A 23,563-nucleotide genomic window follows, 5' to 3' on the forward strand; every position below is an offset into this window, starting at 1 on the left:
CTATCTTCTAACTCTTATGCATCTCATAGGGAATTTTGGAATCTTCCGATTGGCGAAGAGAGCAAATGTGCCATTGCTAAAACTTACTCAATATAATCTTTAAAGGATCTTATATTGCAGAGGTCCTCTATTGAAAATGGAGTTTTAGAACGTATAACTGGTGTTTTGGCTATGTTTGCAACTAATGTCAAGTACAACACAAAGGTTGCTACATGCTTTGATGCACTAGCGAGTGTACATGTTTGGGTGCTACTTGCGCTTAATTGTACAGTTGAGGCGTTATAAGATCATGCTGCTCATCCATTGACTAATTTAGCAACTCATGAAGGTAGCATCAATCACAAGGTTGTTGTTGAGCAAGAAAAGGGTCTAGCTATGAGTTATCCCTCGACAACTCATTGGGTGATGGTTGGAGATGGGGGTCTAGCTATTTCATTTTATTTCTTTGATTTGTTTAAGCTAGCTATATTTGGCTAGTTTTCTTAGTAGTTAGAGTTATAGATCCAACGTGAATCCTTATTTAGTCTAAATTGTTTCTTTAATAAATTGTCTCAGATTATTTGTGTTTTACTTTGGAATTAATTTTATGCATTTTTGTATGATTTGATCAATCATATAGGGATGAAGAGGATTAGGATTCATAATAGGCATATTGAGATTTTAATCTTGACAGAGATAAACACCAATTCTTTCATGATCTAGACATAGGCTTATAGGAATTGCAAACTCTTGAAATTCATTGTTCTTAAGGCTTAATGTGAAAGGAATTACTAAGACATTAGAGTTCTAATTGAATTAAAAGGTTAAAGGCACTTAGCTATTAGGATTTAACCAATCAATTAATTAGAAGATGAGTAAATTGAAATAATTGAGATAAAATATTATTAAAATTAATTTAAATTAATCAAGAAGGATCGAAGGTGAAGTATACCCTAGCTACATTTTTCGTTATTGAATTCTTACCAGTCTTAGCTTTCGCATTCTTTGTTTGAATTACTTTTAATTACAACAGTTTTTATTTTAATTTGGTTAGTGAAAATTACTCTTCCAACTACTTTGATCTGTTCAGATTAAGGGAAATAATGTGAATAGCGATTGGTGCATTTAATCCTTGTGGAAATGATAACTCTACTCATTACTTATTACTTGTACGACTGGTATACTTGTCGTGATCGTAACAAGCACACCCGCCCAAAAACAATAGCTCAATTGCAATAACCCAAATAATTAAATGGCATTAATTGAGGATTAATGTATAATTAAAACGGATTAATCGGTTGAAAAGTCAAACATTAAGTTAAGTCACTTTAAGGTTAGAAATGTGAATATTATAAGTGTTGGGTGGGTGAGACCTAAAACAAATTAAGTATCTGACACACCCTATTTGGACCCAACTCACCTGAAAGTCTCAATCGTATGACCCAAGGGTGGAGTTGTGAAAAGAGAGTAGAACCGGGGGTAAAAAGTTATTTCCCCAACCTAGATATTTTCATTATCCCCAAATTTTCTCTCTCTTCCTCTCGTTTTTCTCACTCTTCCACGAACATAGTCCTCCTCTTTTCCCCCAAAGACCAATACTTCATCTTCCTTCCTTCCTATTGATCTACCAAAGGAGTGGTGATAGAGCCATCTTCTTCATTTTCCCCACTTCCCTAACTCATTATACAAATGGAACTTTTGTAGTTAGAGAACAAAAAGGGAAAGAAAACTCATTTCATCCTGTGTCTTATGAACCTAGGACTTGGAAGGAACAAGGATTTTCAACTAATGAAGCTTGAAGCTTCATCCTTATTGGTATTTTAGAAGGATTGAAGTGAGAAACCATGACTTTTGTTGGACTTTCTTAAGAGTTCATGAGTTAGGTTTTCATGTATAAAATTTAAGGGTTTTGGATTATAGGTGTTTATGATGAAAGTGATGGTTGATTGCTGTTTTAAGGTTTGATTATTAGAGAGATTGATAGTATGGCATGTTTAGGTGATTAAAAAGGTCTAAGACATCAATAGAACCCCTCAAGTTCGAACCTAGAAGGCGCTAAAATGATTTCTCTTTGTTTGAGCGTGCTAAAGAGCGCTAAAGAATGCTAAATATGAAGAAAATAGCCATTGGGGGTGCTAAAACATGCTCCAAGATAATAAGCACCCATTTGAGAGCGTTATAGAGAGCTAGAGCTCTTTAAATTTGTGAAAAATACTTGCTAGGAACCCTAAAGCATGCTATTGGGTGCTAAAGTGCCCTAGTCAAGAACATGTAGTAAAGTGGACATAACTTGAGCAACAGAGTTTCAAATTGAGTAAGGTTTGGACTTATGTAAATCTAACACACAGACCTTCAACTCTACAAAATATTAGGACAACTGGATATATGGATTAATTTTAGTTCCATTTTGAAGTTACTACCCTATTTTTGAAAGTTTGGTTTGAAGCAGTTGGCTTGCGACATGCGTAGATGTACAAATCCAATTGAGGCTTATATTGTATTCTTAAAAAGTTTAAGATGTCTAATTTAACATAGTAATTAAATAATTAGGTATCAATAGATGTAAAATGATTGTTATTGATTAATTACTTGCCTTTGGTAGGCTATTGTTGGTGGAATTGATGTTGTTGCTTGATGAGCTGAAGGAAAAGCTTGGAGTAACTTGAGGAATAAACTTACAAGAGGTAAACTTTTGGACCTCGGGAATAATCTCATTTGTTTTTCCACCATATTCCATAGGAGTAATTTTTTGTGGTTAAAATCCCAGAGAATGAGCTAATAGGAACTTCTCTTGGAAGTGCCATAGTAGCACTTTCTTTCTTGGAAAATATGATTTTTCTCTCCTTAAATCTTAACATTTCTATTTTTAGATTTTTGAATATATAGATATTAAGGATTTGATTGTGCTATCATTGTCAATTTTTTATTAAATTTTTTTGCCAACAATTTTAAATGAGGCTCGAGTAGAGTAACTCGAGCTCCCTTCTACATGTTGTTTTGTGTGCCGATTTTGGTGGGGAAAGGGGACGTGATACGAGAGAAGTGTAAGTTAGCATAACAGTGAGAAATTTAAAATGGAGATATAATTAATGGAATAAAAATATCAAGTTTCCGAAAATTTGGGGTGTTTTTTAAAGAAAAAAGTCAGAAGCTGGAAGCGACTACATTTTTTTCTTGAATAAATAAATAAAAGTTGATTTTATTTTTAAGAGCTTATGTAAAATTAACAGTGTTTCTTCCTTTAAGGAGAAGATCAGGCCAAATGGATACTTATTCATTACTCATCATATAAATTATAACAAAGAAACACGACAACAACATACTTTAAAAAAAAAAAAAAAAAAAGGAAACACGACAACATGTGCCTATAAATACTAATAATAATAAGAATAATAATAATATAAAGAACAATATAATTAACCGACAAATACAAATACAAATACACAGGGATGATCGATGTAGAGTTCTGATGACATGGACAAACGATCACAACCGATGTGGTTTGAGAGTGTTGTAAGTGACGGGCGCAGGCGCGGCGGTGGTGTGCGTGGTCGACCGCGAGAAGTATCCCTTACAAGGGATGTAACTGAGATACTTGGGATTTGGGCAGGGCTTGACCTTGGAGAAAAATTCAGAGCACTGTTCGTATGGTTTTTGATTTGGAAGACCCAGGATGCAATTGTTGCTCACGTCCAGCACTTTGGCCTCTATCAGCTTCCTGCATTCAGGACCAACTTGCGTGAAATAGTTGTTCGATAACGACAGGTTGCCCCCGTTGCGGAGCCCCGGCAGCTCACAAACCATCTCCGGAACAGTTCCGTAAAACTGGTTGTGCTCCAAATTCAGGAACTGAATCTTTTCCAAGCAGGCAAAGGAGAGAGGGATGGGACCCGTTAAGCAGTTTTTGCTCACATCAAAGACGGTGGCCATTTTGAGGTACCCAATTTCGTAGGGCAAGCACCCCTCAATGTTGTTGCCCAAGAAGAGTACTTCGGTGAGGGTTTTGGAAGCGTTGCCAATGCTTTGGGGAATCGGGCCGGCGAGTTTGTTGTTGGCAAAAGAAAGGAACCTGGCCGGTGTGGACCCAAAATTATCTGGGAGATAGCCGCTGAAGTCATTGTTGTTGATGAAAATCACGTCGAGATCCAACAGGAAGAGTTGTGGTGGAATTGGACCATAGAGATTGTTGAACCTGAGGTCCAAGAAGACAAGTTGCTTGGACTGAAGCACTTGCATTGGAAACTGGCCCTCAAGTTTGTTGTTACTGAGGTCTAGCTCGAAGAAATAGGGGTAACGGATGATTTCATTTGGGATTGGGCCGGCGAAGTTGTTGGAGTTCACGTGGAAGAATGTCAACTCTTGTAACTTGTTCAATATACCGGAGAGGCTCACATTTTTACGGTTGAGACCAGAGATGCTGGCTCCATTCAGGTTTAGTCCCGCAACTGCTAACTCACTTGTGTTTGGATACTTGGCACATCGGACCCCATTAAATTTACAAGGGTTTTTTGCTTCCTTCCAGTTTTTCGTATATCCACTTGTGTCATTGATAGAACTTGCGAATTTTAGAAGCACAGAGCGAGCTTTCTGCAACCGGGTCATGGTTGGTGGGCACCGAGGGGGTGGCGGCGGTGGTGGCAGTGGGGAACATCCAGATGGGGAAGGAGAAGGAGGAGGAGGAGAACCATAAACATAACCTCCGCCACCTCCTGTCATAATTTCTAATGCTTCTCTTTCCGATGCGGCCGCAACAACCAAGAAAGTATATAACAATATTAACACGCGCACCGACATGATGATGCCCATGTTTCTCTTAATTTCCAGACAGGCTATTGGGAGCACTAGTTACTTGCTCCTATGCTATGCTATGCTATGCTATATATTGACTGAATTTTACATGATATCAAGAGAAAATTCAAACTTCACGAGCTCCAACTTGATCTAGCACAGATTTTTGCATTCTTGTGAGAGTGCGAAGCTGTTGTGCTTTCTTTTTAAAACATTTGCTTTCCGCATTAATTGTTGTGTCTCGGTTGATTCCTAACTACTTTTTGGTAGGTCCTCCAGTTCTTAATTTTTAGCCTCAACTCCCAAATACTGAAAAAAACCTATACACTTACTTACAACCATACACGATTAGATTCACGTATAGATAGATACTTGGTTGGGGGTCTACATGTGAAGTGATTAAATTTTGTGCTATTCAAGTACACTGTAAGGCAATTTTCCGATTGGAAGTTGGGCCATCTGCATGCAACGTGGGCAGACGAGGTAAACACAAACCAATTTATGATTTTTGACTTTTCAAATGACAAAACTATACAAGACTATTATTGTTCCCACACCTTCCACGCAATATCACACTAATTTATTGCACTCCGCGCATCGATGAGGAACTTCTTACTTCAACGCTGATGCCATAAAATATTTCAACTCGAGAGAAAAAAAACTGATAATGTATTCAAAAAAAAAAAAAAAAAAAACTGATAAACTAAAAATTCTCTAGCATTTTTTGTTCAGGTATTCCCTTTCCAATTACATAAGAAGTCGATTCATTGATTGTTGGGTTAATATTAAAAAAATTTTATGCGTAATGTGATAATTAACAACATTCAAGATAACACAATAAGATGCTATAAAAGTTTTTTTTTTCGTGAACGATGCCATATGCCATGAAAGAGATCGCTTTGTTAATTTAGGGTGTACGTGATAATATTTTTTAAAATATTTTTTTTTCTTTTCTTATTTAATCTAAGTACTACAAATTAACAGAGATGATCTTTAATAAAACTTATTTATTTTTTTATTCTAAAGAATAAACTGATAATGCAAGAATATAAATTGATAGAAATATTAAAAAATGTTTTTTTTTTTTCCTAATAAACTATGGGTGTGAATGACAACGACGGTAATTTGGAATCCAACCGTCAGCTATGTAATTTAATTTTGCGAAAGAAAAATCAGACTCGTGAAAGTAGCAGTCATGGAGCTGGAGATGGAGACATGAACCTTAAATGTGGGTCTATATATTTCGCTATTATATATAGACATTAACCTTAAATTAACAGACATGAACCTTTTCTATGGATAAAAAAAAAAAAAAATATATATATATATATATATATATATATAATATTTCTACATTCACTTTAAATAATATTATCTATAACTACTTCTTTTTAATTAAGTCTGACCGGTAAGACATAATTATAACAATAAATTGTTCTTTTTTTCTCTCTCCTCAGATATTGTCGACTGACGTGACGGAAAGAAAAAATATAATTTTTATGTCTTACTGGTCCGACTTAGTTTAAAAAGGTAGTTGCAGACAATCTTATTTAAAGTGGTCGTAGAAATATTTAAGTACCCTATATATAAAAGTTTAATATTAATATTATAAATTGAGTTAAGAAAAACTATAAATTTATAAAAAAAGATATAATTTGTTTTAGTTAACACAACTCTAATTATCTCTTTGATAAGAATTGGCTTCTCTAGTATTTTTATAAGTTTCGATTCTTTCAATCGATCATGAAACTAATTCGAAGTACGGACGAGTCAGAAATAAAGATATTTAAACCTTTAAAAAAATGATATATAAAGATCCAATCGAGGTTTATTCTTTTTTCAGTTACTCAACTTCCTTCTTAATAAATGAGGTATCACCTTTTGGTAAAAATTATAATTTTTATTAAAAGAACACAAAAAGGTTTTCACTTTCAGTCGATCTTTTAACTCTTTTACTAAATAATTCATTTTGACTCTTTTACTAAATAACTTCTTTTGACCCGCTTTTTCCTGCTCAAACGCATAAAAAGAACATAATGAGTGGAACGACACCTAGATTCAGCTTTTCACAAGTGTCAATGGCGCGCGTCCGTTATGTGTGCAATAAATCATTGTCTTGTTTTAATATAATTATATCGACTTTTTGACCCTTATGACCCTTAATTAATAATTAATTATCAAATTGCTCTTCATTCAAAACTATTTCGAAAATTTACCCTCCCCAACAAACATAACACCAATCTGCCCCTGTTTGACCGTTGACCACGAAGCCTACCCGGGTACACCATTACCTACCCGGGTAAATTTTGAAAATTTTTATCTACCCGAGTATGTAGGAGTGTACCCGGGTAGAGTTCTTGAATCTGAGAAAATAGTTGAATTATTTACCCGGGTATGGATCAGTGTACCCGGGTAAATCGCGTCCAGAAACCCCAATATGTATGGGTTTCGGCCATTGTTGCGAGGTATAGGGTTTTTGAAACCCCAAATCTCTCTCTCTTACCCTCTCTAATCCGAAACATCACACATATTTCATCTCATCATTTCAGAAAGCTGAATCTTGGTGGGACATTGAGATTACATCTCCACACTCCCATTTTGTGCTAAAAAATCCGAACCAACCTCCAAACCCAAAACCTAGATCTAATTTTTGTGTGAAAGATGAGTTCAAGTCCAAACATGGTTCCTATAGTTATTTACTACAATTGGAGGCATTTTGAAGGTCCGCACGGTGTCCGATTTGAAGGAAAAACAAAAACGATGAAAATCAAAGTGGGCACTACATGCAATGAACTGAAGGAGAGAATTCTTCAAAAAATGGGGTCAGAAGGCATACATTCCATCCACCGCATGATAGCCAGGTTAGAGACTGTAGTGGATATGGATACAATATACTACATTGGAAACGATATAAATGATGATGAAGATGTGGAGTTCGTAACAGATGCGTTTGTTGAATGGAAAGTATTAAAATATATTGAGATATATGTTGAAGTTGATGTTGGACAATCTTCATCTTTACCGGTGCATACAACCACTACTGCACACTGTACCGGTCAAGAAGATACAGTTGTACGATCTTCTGCACCTCCTCAGGTAGCATTGGATGAGGATGAAGAGGATGAAGACGAGGACTATGTGGACAGCGAAGATGAGGGAGAACCTGAAAGTGCTATTCCAGAAGGTGATTCGTCAGACACTGACGTGGACGGTAATTTTGAGGCTGACATGAGCGCCGTAAGTCTCGGTACCCCAGCCTTGTCACCACTTCATGTCGACCCAGTCAGTAGTGGTAAGTTATTAAATTTGAACATTTGCTTTAGACAATTTATTATTTGTGGTGGTATTCATTCAGACAAATGAGAGTTGATCTTTAGATGCAGGGTCTGAGGAGCCATTATGGAATGAAAGCCAACATTATTCATTCATTAACTGGGCGCACCCTAATGACGAGCTGGAGATCCTATATGGCGATGATGACTTGCACGGAGGTTGGAAGTTAGGAGATCCGTTATTTGTGCAACAAGAATTTGGGTCCAAACCAGAATTGCAACATGCTGTGAAGATACATTGTATGAAGGGGCGCAGGACAACCATAGTTGAAAAAAGCGACGAGTCAAGATTTGTTATGAAGTGTAAAAACCATGCTGACGGTTGTCCCTGGTATATGAGGGCAATTAAGCCGAAGAAGGGAGCTAATTGGGTGGTCCGTAAATGGGGTCAAGGTCACACATGCCTAAATCAAGGCCTAGCACAGGATCATAGACAGTTGGATTCAAATGTCATTTGTGCGGCTATAATGAGTATGTATTCTACTGTGTATTTAATGATTCAGATTAATTGAGAATATGGTAAAGTTATTTTTTTTTTCCAGATATGTTAAAGGAAGATCCATCCACAAGACCAGCTCTGATACAGGAGAGGATACAGGGAACATATGGATACAACATAACGTACAGGAAGGCCTGGAAGGCAAAAATGAAGGCCATCGTTAAGTTGTTTGGTGACTGGGAGAAATCGTACGCATTCTTGCCAAATTGGCTGAAGTAGATGACGGAGGTGAATGTGGGTTCTGTGTTCAAACTTGATACAAATCAATGTTTTGATGAACGTCGGGTTTATACAGACAGGGTCGTATTTCAAAGGGTTTTTTTGGACATTTCACCAATGCATTGAAGCATTCAAACACTGCAAGCCTATAATTCAAATTGACGGCACTCATCTGTATGGGAAGTACAGAGGTACTCTATTGATTGCAACATCTCAGGATGGAGATGGATTTCTGCTCCCTATTGCCTTTGCTGTTGTTCCTCCAGGTGAGTAAATAATTTTGCTTTGGGGTATGTGAAAGCATGTGACCCTTCTTTGCCACTTCATACTGTAAATAATTTCTGAGCTCATCCCTATTGACTTTGTTGTTGTTCCTCCAGGTGAGAGGTTGGATGATTGGTCCTGGTTTCTTAGCCTTTTACGTTTTCATGTCACACATAGGCATGGTATTTGTCTAATATCCGATCGTCATCGAAGCATCATAAGGGCGGTGAAAGATCACGGAGGGTGGCAGCCTCCATATGCTTATCATGTATTTTGTCTACGTCACATCGGAAGCAACTTCAATACCCGTTTTAGGAATGTGGAATTGAAGAAAACGTTGATGAAATTAGGTAATGTACGGTATAATTACTCACATTTTCAACCATTTGAAGAAAACGTTGATGAAATTCACTAACCAATGCATATGTCATGGTTTTTTGCAGGGTACACATGTTCAAAGATAAATTTCGACATTAGGTACAAGGAATTTATCGAGAACAATCCTGAAGTTGCTTCATGGTTGGATGCGATTCCGAAATATAGCATTCCAGCCTCTGGCGGTCTTCAAGGTCTCTGTTGCCATAGGCACTCCAAATCTATGCAGAATCTTCTGCACCAGAAATGCAAAAGGCAATTCAGCCTTCTTTGACTTGGCTGCCTTCCACATCAGTATGCATATGTAATGCCTCCAGTTCACCTGCTGACTGTGAAGGAGGGCCCAGAGGATGACAAAGTCCCCTTCCAGCACCTTTGAGTGATTATGCGCGCGCTGGAAAATAATATATGTCACCACATAATGAAGAATGCGAGCAGAAACTGACAAGTTGCTAACAGGATAATGAGCAAAATGACCGGGCTCAGCGTTTGCCCTCCTAGTCTCTGTAACAATGGTCTCCCGGTTATAATCACCAAATATATGATGGCTGTCTCCATCATATAGTGCTGCTCCTGTGACACCATCAAAATCGAACCCCAGTAGCTCCGTCCAGATAGGAGCAGTCATGATGATATCAATCCTGCAGACACGGGAAGTCAGCTCGCCTTGCGAGTAGCCAAGGTTCTGGTAGAAGGCTCTTACCATAACCTCCGAGTATGGGCACCGCATCTCCGCCAGGTGAAGTAAATGTGTTTGCTCAAGAAGCGGCACAATGTCAAAACGCTCTAGGTTGAAGAATGCCGAATACAGTGATTTCGGTTCGCAGATCTTCCGGGTCATGAAAAACTTCACGAACTTCTCGTGTGAAGGTATGTCATCCTCAAACAAATATCCGAACGTCAAGTCCGGAGCCTGACTCGAAGCAGCCTGGGGCTGAGAGGATGACGACCCATCGTGACGACTCTTGGTTCTTCTCTCGGAATGGGTCACTGGCAGCTTTGAAACGCGTCGAGAGGTCATTGTGTCACACTATTAAACTGAAAAAATAACCAAAATCAGAAATTAGATACATGTTAGGGTTAGGGTTAGGGTTAGATTCAGGGTTAGGGTTAGGGTTAGGGTAAGCGTATGACATACAAATTGATAAAATAATTCGGACAGAATCAAATGATATAAACGAAAATACAATGAATCAGAACAGAAATCATAACATAATTGAAAAAACTGAAAAAAAAATGCACCTTTGATCGATTTCAATCGGTAGAAGGCAGAGAGGTTGCAAGGTCCGCGAATGATGATCAGAAACAAGACGAATTGGTGCAAGATTATGCCTGAAATCGCTCAAGAAGACACTCCTCCAGCAGCTCTACTCGGGTACCCCTTTTGTGGGTTTTCGAAATGGGGCTGCTGGGGTATTTTAAAACCCTACCGTCGATGTTTACCCGGGTACACTGCTCCTTACCCGGGTACACTGCTCCTTACCCGGGTAAATAATTCAACCATTTTCCCAGATTCAAGAACTCTACCCGGGTACACCCCTACATACTCGGGTAGATAAAAAGTTTCAAAATTTACCCGGGTAGGTAATGGTGTACCCGGGTAGGCTTCGTGGTCAACGGTCAAACAGGGGCAGATTGGTGTTATGTTTGTTGGGGAGGGTAAATTTTCGAAATAGTTTTGACTGAAGGGCAATTTGGTAATTAGTTATTAATTAAGGGTTATAAGAGTCAAAAAGCCTAATTATATCACTTGAAAAGTGTCGGTCATGAATTTATATATATCAACAGTAGGAGAAGATATTCTCAGGAAAAAAAAAATGATTATAGGGTGATCATATTATTTGATCACAATCATTAATTAATGATGAAATAAGATAGAGAAAATTGTATAATTTTCAAACGAGTGATTATAATCAAATAAAATAACCACATAACCACTTTTTCTCATGAGAGGATTCACTCCCATCAACGACATGAGAGGATCCACTCCCATGATTATTTTCTCTTCTCCGTTTTATGATTTTCATTCTCAAAATTGTAACAATAAATTCATAAACAAATTATTAATAATTTTCACATAATATTATTATATTAAAGTAAGATATAAGGAAATTTATTCCCTCGTTAGATTGCTTCGAATTGAAATTTGTACGGCAGGAATCACTAAAGTTTATAAATTGCAAATGATAAGTTAGTCTTTTGTTTGCTTATTTTTAAATAGTTTTTTATTTAAAAAATTATTTTGAAAAAATCATTATTATTATTTTATAATTAAGTAATATTTCATTTGTCATTAAGTTTTTGTGATATTTAATTTTTTTTATCTTAGTACTCCCTAGAAAAAATAAAGAATGAAAAAATTATTTATGATAAATGTTATCTATATATAAAAACAAATGAGTTCCTAAAAAATGTTTAACTGAATATTAGTATACATTTAAAATTGAGACTGAAAAAAATTAAGAGGAGTATGAAATAAAATAAAATAATATTATAAAATTCATAAAATATAATTATTTTTTAATTTAATTAATTTTTCTTATTTGACGGATTAGTGTGTCAACCCACCATAAAACAGAGTACATTTATTTTTTCAACCCATATTCATTAAGGGATCAACCTGCTCTATCTCATTTTCGACGGGTTGGGGCGGGCCAACACATATGGTCACCTCCATCGTGAATTATTATTATTTTTTTTTTTGGTACATACCAGGAATTACTTTACTAGAAGTAAAGGGGACCACGGGACTTTAGACCATACTGCAAAGTGGTAATGGTCCTAATTTTTTAAGGTGATGTTCGTTAGATACGCATAAAGTGAATTGATGGATGGGATTTGACAGTGTTATAGGCATTGCATTACAATTAGTTTAAACAAGTCTAAACATTATTTCTATTATCAATACTTTCCTCTTCATCACTCTCAATAATAAAACTGTTATCTGAAACTGAGTTATTCATCTTTCTTCAAGTTTTATCTCCCCACTCTTCAAAATACTCTACTATCTCTTACAGCAATTCGCCTTTACAAGCCTGCTATATAAACAAAACGACCCAGAATTACAAAACATTTGGCTGAAGCTAATATCATGTATACAGGACCTATATTTGCATTAAAGATAAACTTTAAGAGATGCACAAAATAGAAGAAAAATATGTGCTGCTAATATCATGTATGCAGGAAATTTGTTTTTAAAACAAACATGAAATACACCTGCAAAGAGCAATAGATTCAGGAAGAGCAGTTAGCTTGTTCCCTGACAGATTAAGTGTCTTTAGATTAACCAGCAATCCTATGGTGTCTGGTAGGGACTCTAAAGGATTAGACGAAATGTCAAGCTCCACAAGATTTTGTAGTCTTGCGATTGAATCAGGAATCACCTGTTCTGGGAGCATGGAAACATCCAAAATTGTAAGCTACAATCAACAATGCTATAATCTTTATCATATCTGCCCAATAATAATTAACCCAGTCTACTTTCACTCTTTCTTTCTAATTCATAAATGGAAATGTATTAAAGAACGATAAAAATGCAGAGAGCATTTTTTTCACTTGGATATGTCTTCAAAAGCTAAGTGACTGTATTCAAGGAGATGCACATAGTTATCCCTATATGATTGACTAAATCAGTTTGCTGTTATATATCCTAAATGAGAACATGGATAATTCGTATTTCACATGTTATGTCACTTCAAATGAATATGTGGATTTAAATTAAACTACAGTAGTATTTTTAAGTGTACACTACACTCCTTCAATTCACATGAACGCCTCACTAAAAGCATAAGTAGTTATTGACTTCGAATTCTTAATGTGAACCAACACAGGTAAAACTAAAATGCATACTCATATACCAGCTTAAATTTATGAACTTGATAATGTGAATTTCTAGCATTCATAGCATCAGTGGAATGAACGGTAGAAGGTTGCAATTCATAGCATTCATATGCGGGCAAAAAAATTTATTTATTGCAATTTAATTAAATAATTACACAAATATCATAGTTTGGAAAATATTTACGTATCTATTGTACATTGTGACGCCTCACTGGGGCGTCTCTCATGAAGAGGAAGACGCCCAAATGGGGCGTCTCTCATGAGGTAGTGACACGTGTCACTTGTTTTTTTAAAAAAAAATTAATTTAATCATAAAACTTCTAAAGGCTATAACTATAACTTTTGACTCGAGTATCCAAATCAGGTAATTCTTTTTTTGATTCCACATAACTTTTCGAGATCTACGCAATGACATCTCATTTGACATATTTTATTTCTCACAAACACAATTTTAATTTGCAAAAATGGTATTATAAGAGCGGTTAAACCCAAAAGCCTCTGAGTTCTGGATTTGTGATTTAATATAAATAAATAAATAAATAATTTGATTTGTGATTTAAATTTTTTTTATAATAATTTTCTTTATTATAACAAAATTTTGGTTTGTGATTTAAATTCAAAATAAAAAATATTATTAATAAGGAAAACAAAATAAAGATTTGATTTGTGATTTAAACTAAAAAATCAATTTGAAAAATCTGTAGAAATAAAGAAAATAATTAAATAAATATTATAAATTTCTAAGGAAGAAGGATATTATTTTAAAATTAATTATTAATGCTATAAGCTTCTGGGTTATTATTCGTGGTCTGAAATTAATGATGGCTTATAAATGTTTTTCAAAAATAAAATTACCTAAATTAAGCGTGATTTCCTCTTGATTGAAATCCAATTTAGACGTGATTGGTGATGTGTTAAGTTTTGACAAGTGTTGACACGTGTCACATTTTTAAACTTAGAAGCCTCTGAGTTCTGCGTGTGTGATTTAATACAAAAAATAAATCAAGATTTGATGTGTGATTTAAATTAAAAATAATAATTTTTATTATAAAAAATTTGGTTTGTGATTTAAATTAAAAATAACAATTATTATTAATAAGGAAAACAAAATAAAGATTTGATTTGTGATTTAAACTCAAAAATCAATTTGAAAAATCTGTATTAATAAAGGAAATAATTAAATAAATATTCTAAATATCTAAGGAAGAAGGATTACCTGATTTAAATTTAAATAATGTTGGTGAGAAATAAAATATATGAAATGAGATGTCATTGCGTAGATCTCGAAAAGTTATGTGGAATCAAAAAAAGAATTACCTGATTTGGATACTCGAGTCAAAAGTTATAGCCTATAGAAGTTTTATGATTAAATTTTTTTTTTGGAAAAACAAGTGACACGTGTCACCACCTCATGAGAGACGCTCCATTTGGGCATCTTCCCCTTCACGAGAGACGCCCTGGTGGAGCGTCAGAGTGTGCAATAGATATGTAAATATTCCTTAAACTGTCATATTTATGTAATTATTTAATTAAATTACAATAAATAAATTTTTTTGCCCCCATATGCCATTCAAAACTTTAGCTTTTCAAACTGATGATAAATAGCTATATTCAGATTATAATGACAAAAAGAATTAAAAAAATACCAGAATGGTAATAAGTTTCATTTGAACCAAATAAATGACACCTTTTCGTCATTTAATAGAAGAAATTTCTGCAAATAATTACTAATACAAGATATGGTTCGGCCTCTACCGAATCCTATGCTCAACCAATCACCTTGACAAGAAATTCTCATATGCGTGTGCATGTCATAAATTATTAAAAAGAAAAAGGAGTGACTCAGCCACCACAAGGTTCCTAAACCTCTTTGGGTCATTTTATCAAACACTTCTAATGCACGTTTTGAATGAATTTCCTAATAGCCCCCAACACAACAATTGTGCCAACACATGACATCAAGATCATCAGTCCTACTCCTAATAAACAAGCAAATCAAACCATTCATCCAAAAGTGTCAACACAACATGCAAAACAACCATAATCCTTATCATTAATCAAAGTAAAACAAATAACCCAAGAAGCCCTTTATAGCATGATACCCAAGAGATACAAGGAAAAGAGGGACCTTTCCTAGGACTTACTTAGCTTTATCTCCTCAAATCAGTGTTAAGCTCCACTTACTTGACACTGCAGCTCCTTCCCCCCTTCTCCTTGGCTGCATGCAAGAGGTATTCTACAAAATGTTAGATTTTATTGTTTTCCTTTGCTAAAAGCGAAAAGCAACGAAACAGAGATAACTGACAAACTTTACACTGAGTACCTTGCATTTGTTACATAATTTTTTTTTACATATAACAGATAATTTTCATCACCGACACAGAAGCATGAAACTAAACTGTAAAGAACTTTGATACACACTACCCCAAAAACTAGTTTAAAGAGTGGAAGTGTTCAAAGTCTTATAAACTCTATATTAGTTACACATATAACTATAACTAATGTGGGACTATATATCTCAACACGCCCCCTCACGCGAGAACCCATTGGACTATATAGTTGCAATAGGCCCGGCCTACCTGTGCTAAAAAACACCACAAGAGAAAGCGGGGGGCGGCGAGACTCTGATACCATGCAAAGAACTTTGGGATACACCACCTAGCTCAAAGAGTGGGAGTGCCCAAAACCTTATAAATTCTACATTAGTTGCACATACAACCAATGTAGGAGTTTACTCATGAAACAATACTAGTATCCTCACCTTAACAAGCACAAACATCCAATATAAAGTTAAACCTAGCATCAAACTTCATGGTTTCACACAATAATCAGCAACACACATTATTGTGACTACAAAAAATGATGATCCAATTGAAAAATAAGCACATTAATGTAAACAGTAATTTCTGCAAAAAAATCAAAAAATAATAGCTAGAAAGACGAAGATGGCAAAAAGAAATAGCAGCATTGAGTGAAAATGAAAAAGAAGACCCGAAGATTTTGATACATAGATCTGAAAAGTTAAAATAATGAAAAAGCAAAGTAGAAGATGGAACAGATGTATATATCTGAAACATGAAAGAGTCACCTCAAAGAAAAAAAAAGAAAAAAAGCTAGAGATTTAAGGCCTGTTTGATTGTGTTCTGATTTTTTTGTTCATAAAATTGTTTTGTAAAGTAGTTATGAAAACAATTGTTTTCAATATTTTTTCTTTTTGAAAGTTAAAAACCAAAACAAACAACAAAAACAACTCAGACATGTTTTCTAAATTTGATTCTAAAAACAAAAAAACAGTTATAGTTTTCAAAACATTTTTTTATAAAACGGGTGCTACCAAACGAGTTTTTTAGTTTTTTTGTTCTGAAAACTAAAAAACTGTTATTAAAAACAATAATCAAACAGAGCTAATTTTTTACAAGTGAAGTATAGAAAATACTAGGGTTGATAAAAACGAGCCAACCCGTCGGGTTGGCTTGTAACTCGGCAAAAATGAGTCGGGTTGGGTTGGTAAAAATGAGCTGCCAACTTGAACCAACCCGGCTCGTTTCAACCGGAGAAAAAATGAGGCAACCTGCGAGTCAAACATAATTTACAAAAATGGACAAAATCCACACACGTTGTCATCATTTTTCTTCCTTCTCTAAACCTAAGTCACTAATCTTCTCACATCCCTGCCATTTTTATATTGTTAGGTTGTGCTGGCTCTATTTGGTTCAAATATCTTACTCACTTGGTAGCAAGTGATTCTGATTATTTCTGGATGTTGATGCAAATTTGTTGTGAAGAAAATTCGAAAATAAAATATTTTTCTTTTATTTCTCATTTTGTAACCTTTTGTTTAAGCTAATGGAAGCCACATAGCTGTTGCATTATACTACAGGGTCATTTAAATAGGCTGAAAACGAGCCAACCCGCGAGCCAACTCGCGAGCTATTTTTTCAAGCCAACCCACGAGTCAACCCTAACCCGACTCGGGTCGGGTTGGGTTGGGTTTTCTGGCTTGTTTTTTTTTCGAGCCAACCCTAACCCGTCTCGTTTTTTTCAGGTTGAATGTGGGTTGGGTCGGGTCGGACCGGGTTGGCCCGTTTTGCCAACCCTAGCAAATACCTATATATTTTTCTGATAATTTTAAAAAATAAATAATAATTTCATCAATTTTAGTAAGTGTGTTTAAATAAACATGGCTAAACCACGTATTTCTTGTAGTGTTTGTTGTGAAGATGACATCTGTTTGCACTGTACTTGACCTGACAACCTTTATGGACTTATAAATTGAACAAATGACTGCGAAGACGATATTTCTTCACAATAACTTAGAAGAAGAGATTTATATAGAACAACGTGACCAATTTCGAGTTTGAGGCAAAGAGCATCAAGTTTGTCGACTTAAAAAGATTCATTCATAATGGAGCACAACTTCATATGTAAGTAGGTATATACGAGAGTTGAGACTTTAACTATTTTGCTTTACGTTGACTATATGTTAATAGTTGGGCAAGACAAAATGAAAATAGTCGCCGTCAAGAAAGCATTGAGCACCTTATTTGCTATGAGAGATTTGAGTCCTACAAAACAAATTCTTGGAATAAAAATAGTAAGATATCATTCAAAATGATTGTTGTGGCTCACACAAGAAAAATACACTGAGAAATTTTTGAAAAGATTTAATATAGACAAGGCAAAGACAATAAACACACCTTTAACCGAACACATCAAACTTGGTTAGAAATCATGTTTGTGCAGTGGTGAAGAGAAGGGTGAGATATTGAACATCTCATACCATTATGTCGTTGAAAGCATAATATATACTATGGTTTGTACAAGACTCGACCTTGCTTATGTTGTCGATTTGATAAGTCAATTTCTTTTGACCTTGGGCAAGGAATATTAGGAGCAGTTAAATGGATTTTCAGGTACCTCCAAGGTACAACTAATTGATGCTTATGCTTTGAAAAAAGGCAAGATCGAGCTAGAAGGCTGCTTGAATGCAGACCTAGGGGCAGATATTGACTCGATAAAGTTGACGACTAGATATCTAATTGTTTTTTCAAGGGGAGTAGTATCTTGCAGTCAAAGTTATAAAAATGCATTGCACTTTCAATTATCGAGTCCGAGTACATCTCAACAACTAAAGCAAGCAAGGAAATGATGTGGATGAATAATTTTCTACTTGAATTCAGTCATAATCAAGACAGGTATGTGTTGAAGTGTGATAACCAAAATGCAATATATTTGGTGAAGAATTCCACCTATATTCCTTTTCAAATCATATTGATGTGCATCATCACTGTACGCAAGATGTGATAGAAAAAAAACTACTTTAGCTTGACAAAATGCATATCGACCTCAATTAGTCTGATATGATGATTAAGTTGGTATCAGCAAGGATGTTTGGATATTGCTACAATGGTACCAGGCTAACCAATCCACCAAATTAAAGTTGGAAAGAAGAAAAATGTTGGTGATTGTTTATCCTTTAATGCCTTGGCGGTTGAGCTTAAGCATGTTGAATATTAATGACACAAAAGTCAATGTCCTAACAACACCAATCAATGAAAAAGGTTCTAGAACAAGAATTGAAAGGTCAACCTCCATCTATATAATGGGATGAAACTTGAAAGAGTGGATATATTGTTTAGAATTCCTCTTGAGTGAAGAGAGTGTGTATTCCTTTGTATGAAGAAGATAAACTTATATTTATACTTGCGAAGGTTAAAGAAGTGTGGTGTAACACCCCGTGTATACCCGGTAATGTTATCATACTATCGTATTAAGCTGCGCTTAATTAAAAATGCGGAATATCTTTTTCTTTTCAATTATGACGTCATTATACTTAGCCAAGTTGATTACTTAATCAATTTCATAAAATACCGCCTGTATATAAATTGCAATAAACATCTAACTGAAATACCTTCATATATAGATATAAATGTGAGTATCTAAGTCACAGAATTACAACACATAATCCTGACAATATCCTGATACATTAATACAACTCCAAATAAAACAAGACATAATCAAGTCTATGTGGCATGGACAATTCCCATGCTCACCAAATCAACAGCATAACCAACAAGGTTTCAACATGTAAATCCATAAACTGAAGCTAAAAACATAAGACAGTAAACAGAATCTCGCATCAAACATAGCAACATAAACATGCAACATCTATCAGCTAAGCTCTGGCCTCCTACCACTAGAGGTCTCAACCCCCGCATTACCTGAACCTGAAATAAGCATTCCCCAAACGTGGGGTGAGATCTCTAAACTAGAAATCTCAGTAAGACAAGGGGTCCTCAAAGATCTTCCACCCCAAGCTCACTTACATGTGCAATATAAGTTCTAAAAGCAGTAATATCAATATCAGTTCCAAAACTATGCAGTGCAACAGATATTCATGCCATGTATGTCAATACTATTCTACTGGCCAGAGAAATTCAGGAATACGTCTATACCTACATGTAGTACAAGGAACACCGCTTGCACCTCACCCACAGCCTCACCATCTTGTATGTACCACATACTCAGGCTTACCGTATAGGTAGAACACCACATGCATATTATAAAGGCACTAGCATATAACAACTCAACAGCATTTCTAAAACATCAAAAGCATGTAACACAGCATGCATATAACCATACCCCCATGGGATATGGTGGAACCACAACATGGCTAAACCGAGGACACGAAAGCTTACCTTGCAAGCTAGCTATCCCAGCCAAGAGTCCACAATCTCAAAGCCCAAACACAACAGTATCACAATCTGTTATGGACCAATAATACATCATTAATCAAACTCTACAAGCATACACTTAAAGACAACGTCTTTCCTTTACGTTTTACGTCTTAAGGCTTCTAACAAAGCCACAAGCACTTAATCACATGATTCTGACTTAGTTCATTAATTACAGAAGTTCAACTTCATCAATCTAGGGTCCACAAACCCCCAATAGCCTACTGTACACACAACACAACTACTATTCTACGAAATCCCAGAATATCTAGATATTCCTCGGGGCCATATCCAGATATCCAATATCCGGATATCCAGATCCTTATATCCGGATATCCAATATCCGGATATTTCACGACAGAATGCAATTTCTGCATTTCGTGAAGATATCCTCCAAAGGTCCAACTTTTACCCATTAAATGCGTTCAAGACTCCATTTTTAGGTCTATACAGGTTTATACACATGTTAGTTACTTGTTTAACCCATTTACATGCAAAGACACCACCTTTAAGCCATAAAAACTCAAGATCATGATAAGGTAACTCACCCTAAAGCTTAAAAAGGAGGAAAGAGTGCTCTTGGAGCTCACCAAAAGATCCTCACAGTTCTGACTTCAAGGTAATACGAAAATGGCACCAAGGTTGGTCTTTTACTACATTAAGATAGCTTCTTAGAGCATCAAACACCAAGAATATGAACCCCTTCACCCCCAACTCAAAACACAGCCCTCAAACACACCCAAAACAATGGCCAAACTCAGAACAATGACCCCCCACTAAACCCCAAAGACGACTTTCACACACACCCAAGTGTTTAGTGTGAAGAAGAAGTCAAGAAAGGTCTCAAGGTTGAGTTTTGGTGCTGAACAAGGGAGAAGAGCAATGGAACAGTGCAAGAGTGTAAATGGTCAGCCTCCTTTCACGTAGGAGAATCTTATTCTAGGGTTGTGTGCCAATCATAAGGGTATATATAGTCACTTTAAAATAAAACACACAGTATTAACTTTAATTTCTACGCTTAGTATTTTAATCCCAAACTTTAGATTCTTAACCTACTCAATTTTAAAAGAATTGTCATATTTTTATTATATTTTTCGGAGCACCTTTCCGGTACGCGCTTTTCATAGCCAGTATCAGTTTCTGGCACCAGTTCTCATTATTTTGAAACTCGTTTTACAAGTCCTATAAATTATTCTAGGAATTATCATGCACTTATTATAATTTTCTGAGATACTTTTTCGGTACGCATTTATACCGACTAGCAGAACCGGTATCTGCACTTTTCTTCCGAAAAGTGACTTTCAGCATTCTTAATCACTTATCATAATTATTAAAGCCTCTTAATAATTATTAGGGTCAATTATGGAATCATTTCCTAATTTAACATAATTAATTAATTAATTTCCTTAATTAACGGTGCGGGTTCTTACATGTGGAATCCACTAGTTGTATATGGAAAGAATTCTTGTAATCCAATTATTCTTAGAGTGGAAGATTTTCATTATTAGATCCTGTAAGTTTTAACTTTTAGCATTTGAAAGTTTTCTATGTTAAAAATTGTTGTGTGCTTCAGTGTTATAAGAATCGAATCGGACTGGCCGATTCGAACCGGAAATCGGTAAACCGGTCAGGTGACTGGTCCGGGTAGAGTGATGGATCAGACATGCAAACAAACCGGTGTGACCCGGAGTGAACTGGCCGATTTTACTAAAACCAGTGACTCGACGGGTCAAAAATATATAACAGAAAAAGAAAAGATGGGAAAGCATTGCCAGGGATGGTGGAGATGACTTGGCCGACAATGGGGTCCACCAGGAAAAGGCACATGGCGTATAGATGTCTTGCTAGAGATCCTGGTCGGTGTAGAGGCGACGGAGGCGAGCGTTGCAGCAACGAAGCGAACGATAGTGATCCTTGAGGCCATGGCAACAATGGTAAAGAAAAAGAAGAGTGCTTACCAAAAAAAAAGGAGTAGATAAACAGTGGCAAAATTGTGAAAAGAACGTAGCGTGTGAAATGAGAATACAATGGGTTTCTTGGGAAGTGGTATGTACATATTACATTTATTATTGTTTTGAATGGGTAGTTTGCTAAGCCATTGCATTTGAAATATGATTTTTTTTCTCTTGCAATAGGAAGCGTGTGCAATGGGAATATAATGGGCTTCTTGGGAAGTGGTATGTACAGATTGTATTTATTATTGTCTTGAATGGTAGTTTGCTAAGTCATTGCATTTGAAACATGATATTTTTTTTATTACAATGCGAAGCATGATATGTATTGTTAATTAGGGGCATTCGCGGTCTGCATTTGATTGGTTTTGGAAGTAAAAATCATCTGATCCAATTCCTTCAGTTTAATCATGTAATCATCCATTTGGTTTGATTTTTTTTTTTTCAAATCCGATCCGATCCAATCCAATTTTATTCGGTTTGGATTGAATCGGTTTTCGGTTTTTTGAAAAGCCTAAGATTTATATGATGATTATTTGGCAAATAACATATATTTTATATCTATCGACTTTGTAAAGTTTGTATGATGATTATTTTGCAATCTAAAGCATTGTACAACAAAAAATTAAATTATCATCTTTTACTTTCAACAAAAAAATTTATAATATGTTTGTCTGAGATATGAAGTAACCCAAATTTTCATCCTATAGAGGAGCTGCTGTACAATAATAACCTATGTAATAAAAATATATTATGTATCTTACAAAAAAAAACATAAATCAAGCACAACCCATTTTCTCCAACATGAGAGATTAATGGGTCTTCAATTTAGAATTTTACTACATGGTTTGTGGGATATGATTGAGAAAAAGTCCAAGTAAGTAGATGGTAAGATTGAGAATAATTGGATCAGTTTTCACCGACCCATCCAAAAACTGATCCAATCCAATTAAATTTTGTGATTTTTTTTCAGTTTTCGATTTTTCAGTTTTCGGTTATTCGGTTCGGTTATCGCGGTTTGAATCGGTTTGGATCGGTTGATGAACATCCCTATTATTACTAAAGTTTAAATATTTAAAATTGATATTAATTTTTACATGTATTTAAATATATTTATAATTTTTTAATATAAATAATAAATTTATATATTTATAGGGTCATACATTGAATCAGTGATCACTAATTGAACGAATCTTTTAGGCAAGGAGCCGTTTGGTACGAAGTATTTTCTCGGATTACTGATAAATTGAATTTTTCTAAATTTTAAATTTTTAGATATTATCGTAAACTGAATGTAAAAATTATATTTTTAAAAATCGAGATTCTCGAGTAAAAAAAAATTTCTCCTGTACCAAACGTTCAAATTCGTATGGGCTTTGACTTTGCAGACTCAGGTTAAAAACTGTTCGCTACAAAATTAAGAGAAAAAATATAAAGAAGAAGAAGAAAATATTAGTATATAAACTAACACTAACAGAGTCAAATATAATGAGTTCATATACACCGAATAAATGAACAAGCTCAATATTTCGTCTTCCGATTTGTTTGACAGTTGTGTGACCACATTACAATATGAAAAAA

General features: G+C 35.2%; 1 protein-coding gene across 1 annotated transcript; it reads right to left on the bottom strand.

Moving 5' to 3' along the window:
- Positions 1-3,232: 3,232 nt before the first annotated feature.
- On the bottom strand, positions 3,233-4,929 carry LOC133299104 (uncharacterized protein At4g06744). Its single transcript, XM_061498529.1, has one exon. The coding sequence runs from the start codon at positions 4,783-4,785 to the stop codon at positions 3,466-3,468; it is 1,320 nt and encodes a 439-aa protein (XP_061354513.1). The 5' UTR covers positions 4,786-4,929; the 3' UTR covers positions 3,233-3,465.
- Positions 4,930-23,563: the final 18,634 nt, after the last annotated feature.

The sequence above is a fragment of the Gastrolobium bilobum genome, unplaced genomic scaffold (assembly GCF_033153095.1).
Source record: "Gastrolobium bilobum isolate Gb01-03AN ecotype WA unplaced genomic scaffold, APGP_CSIRO_Gbil_v1 utg500, whole genome shotgun sequence".
Lineage (NCBI taxonomy): Eukaryota > Viridiplantae > Streptophyta > Magnoliopsida > Fabales > Fabaceae > Gastrolobium > Gastrolobium bilobum.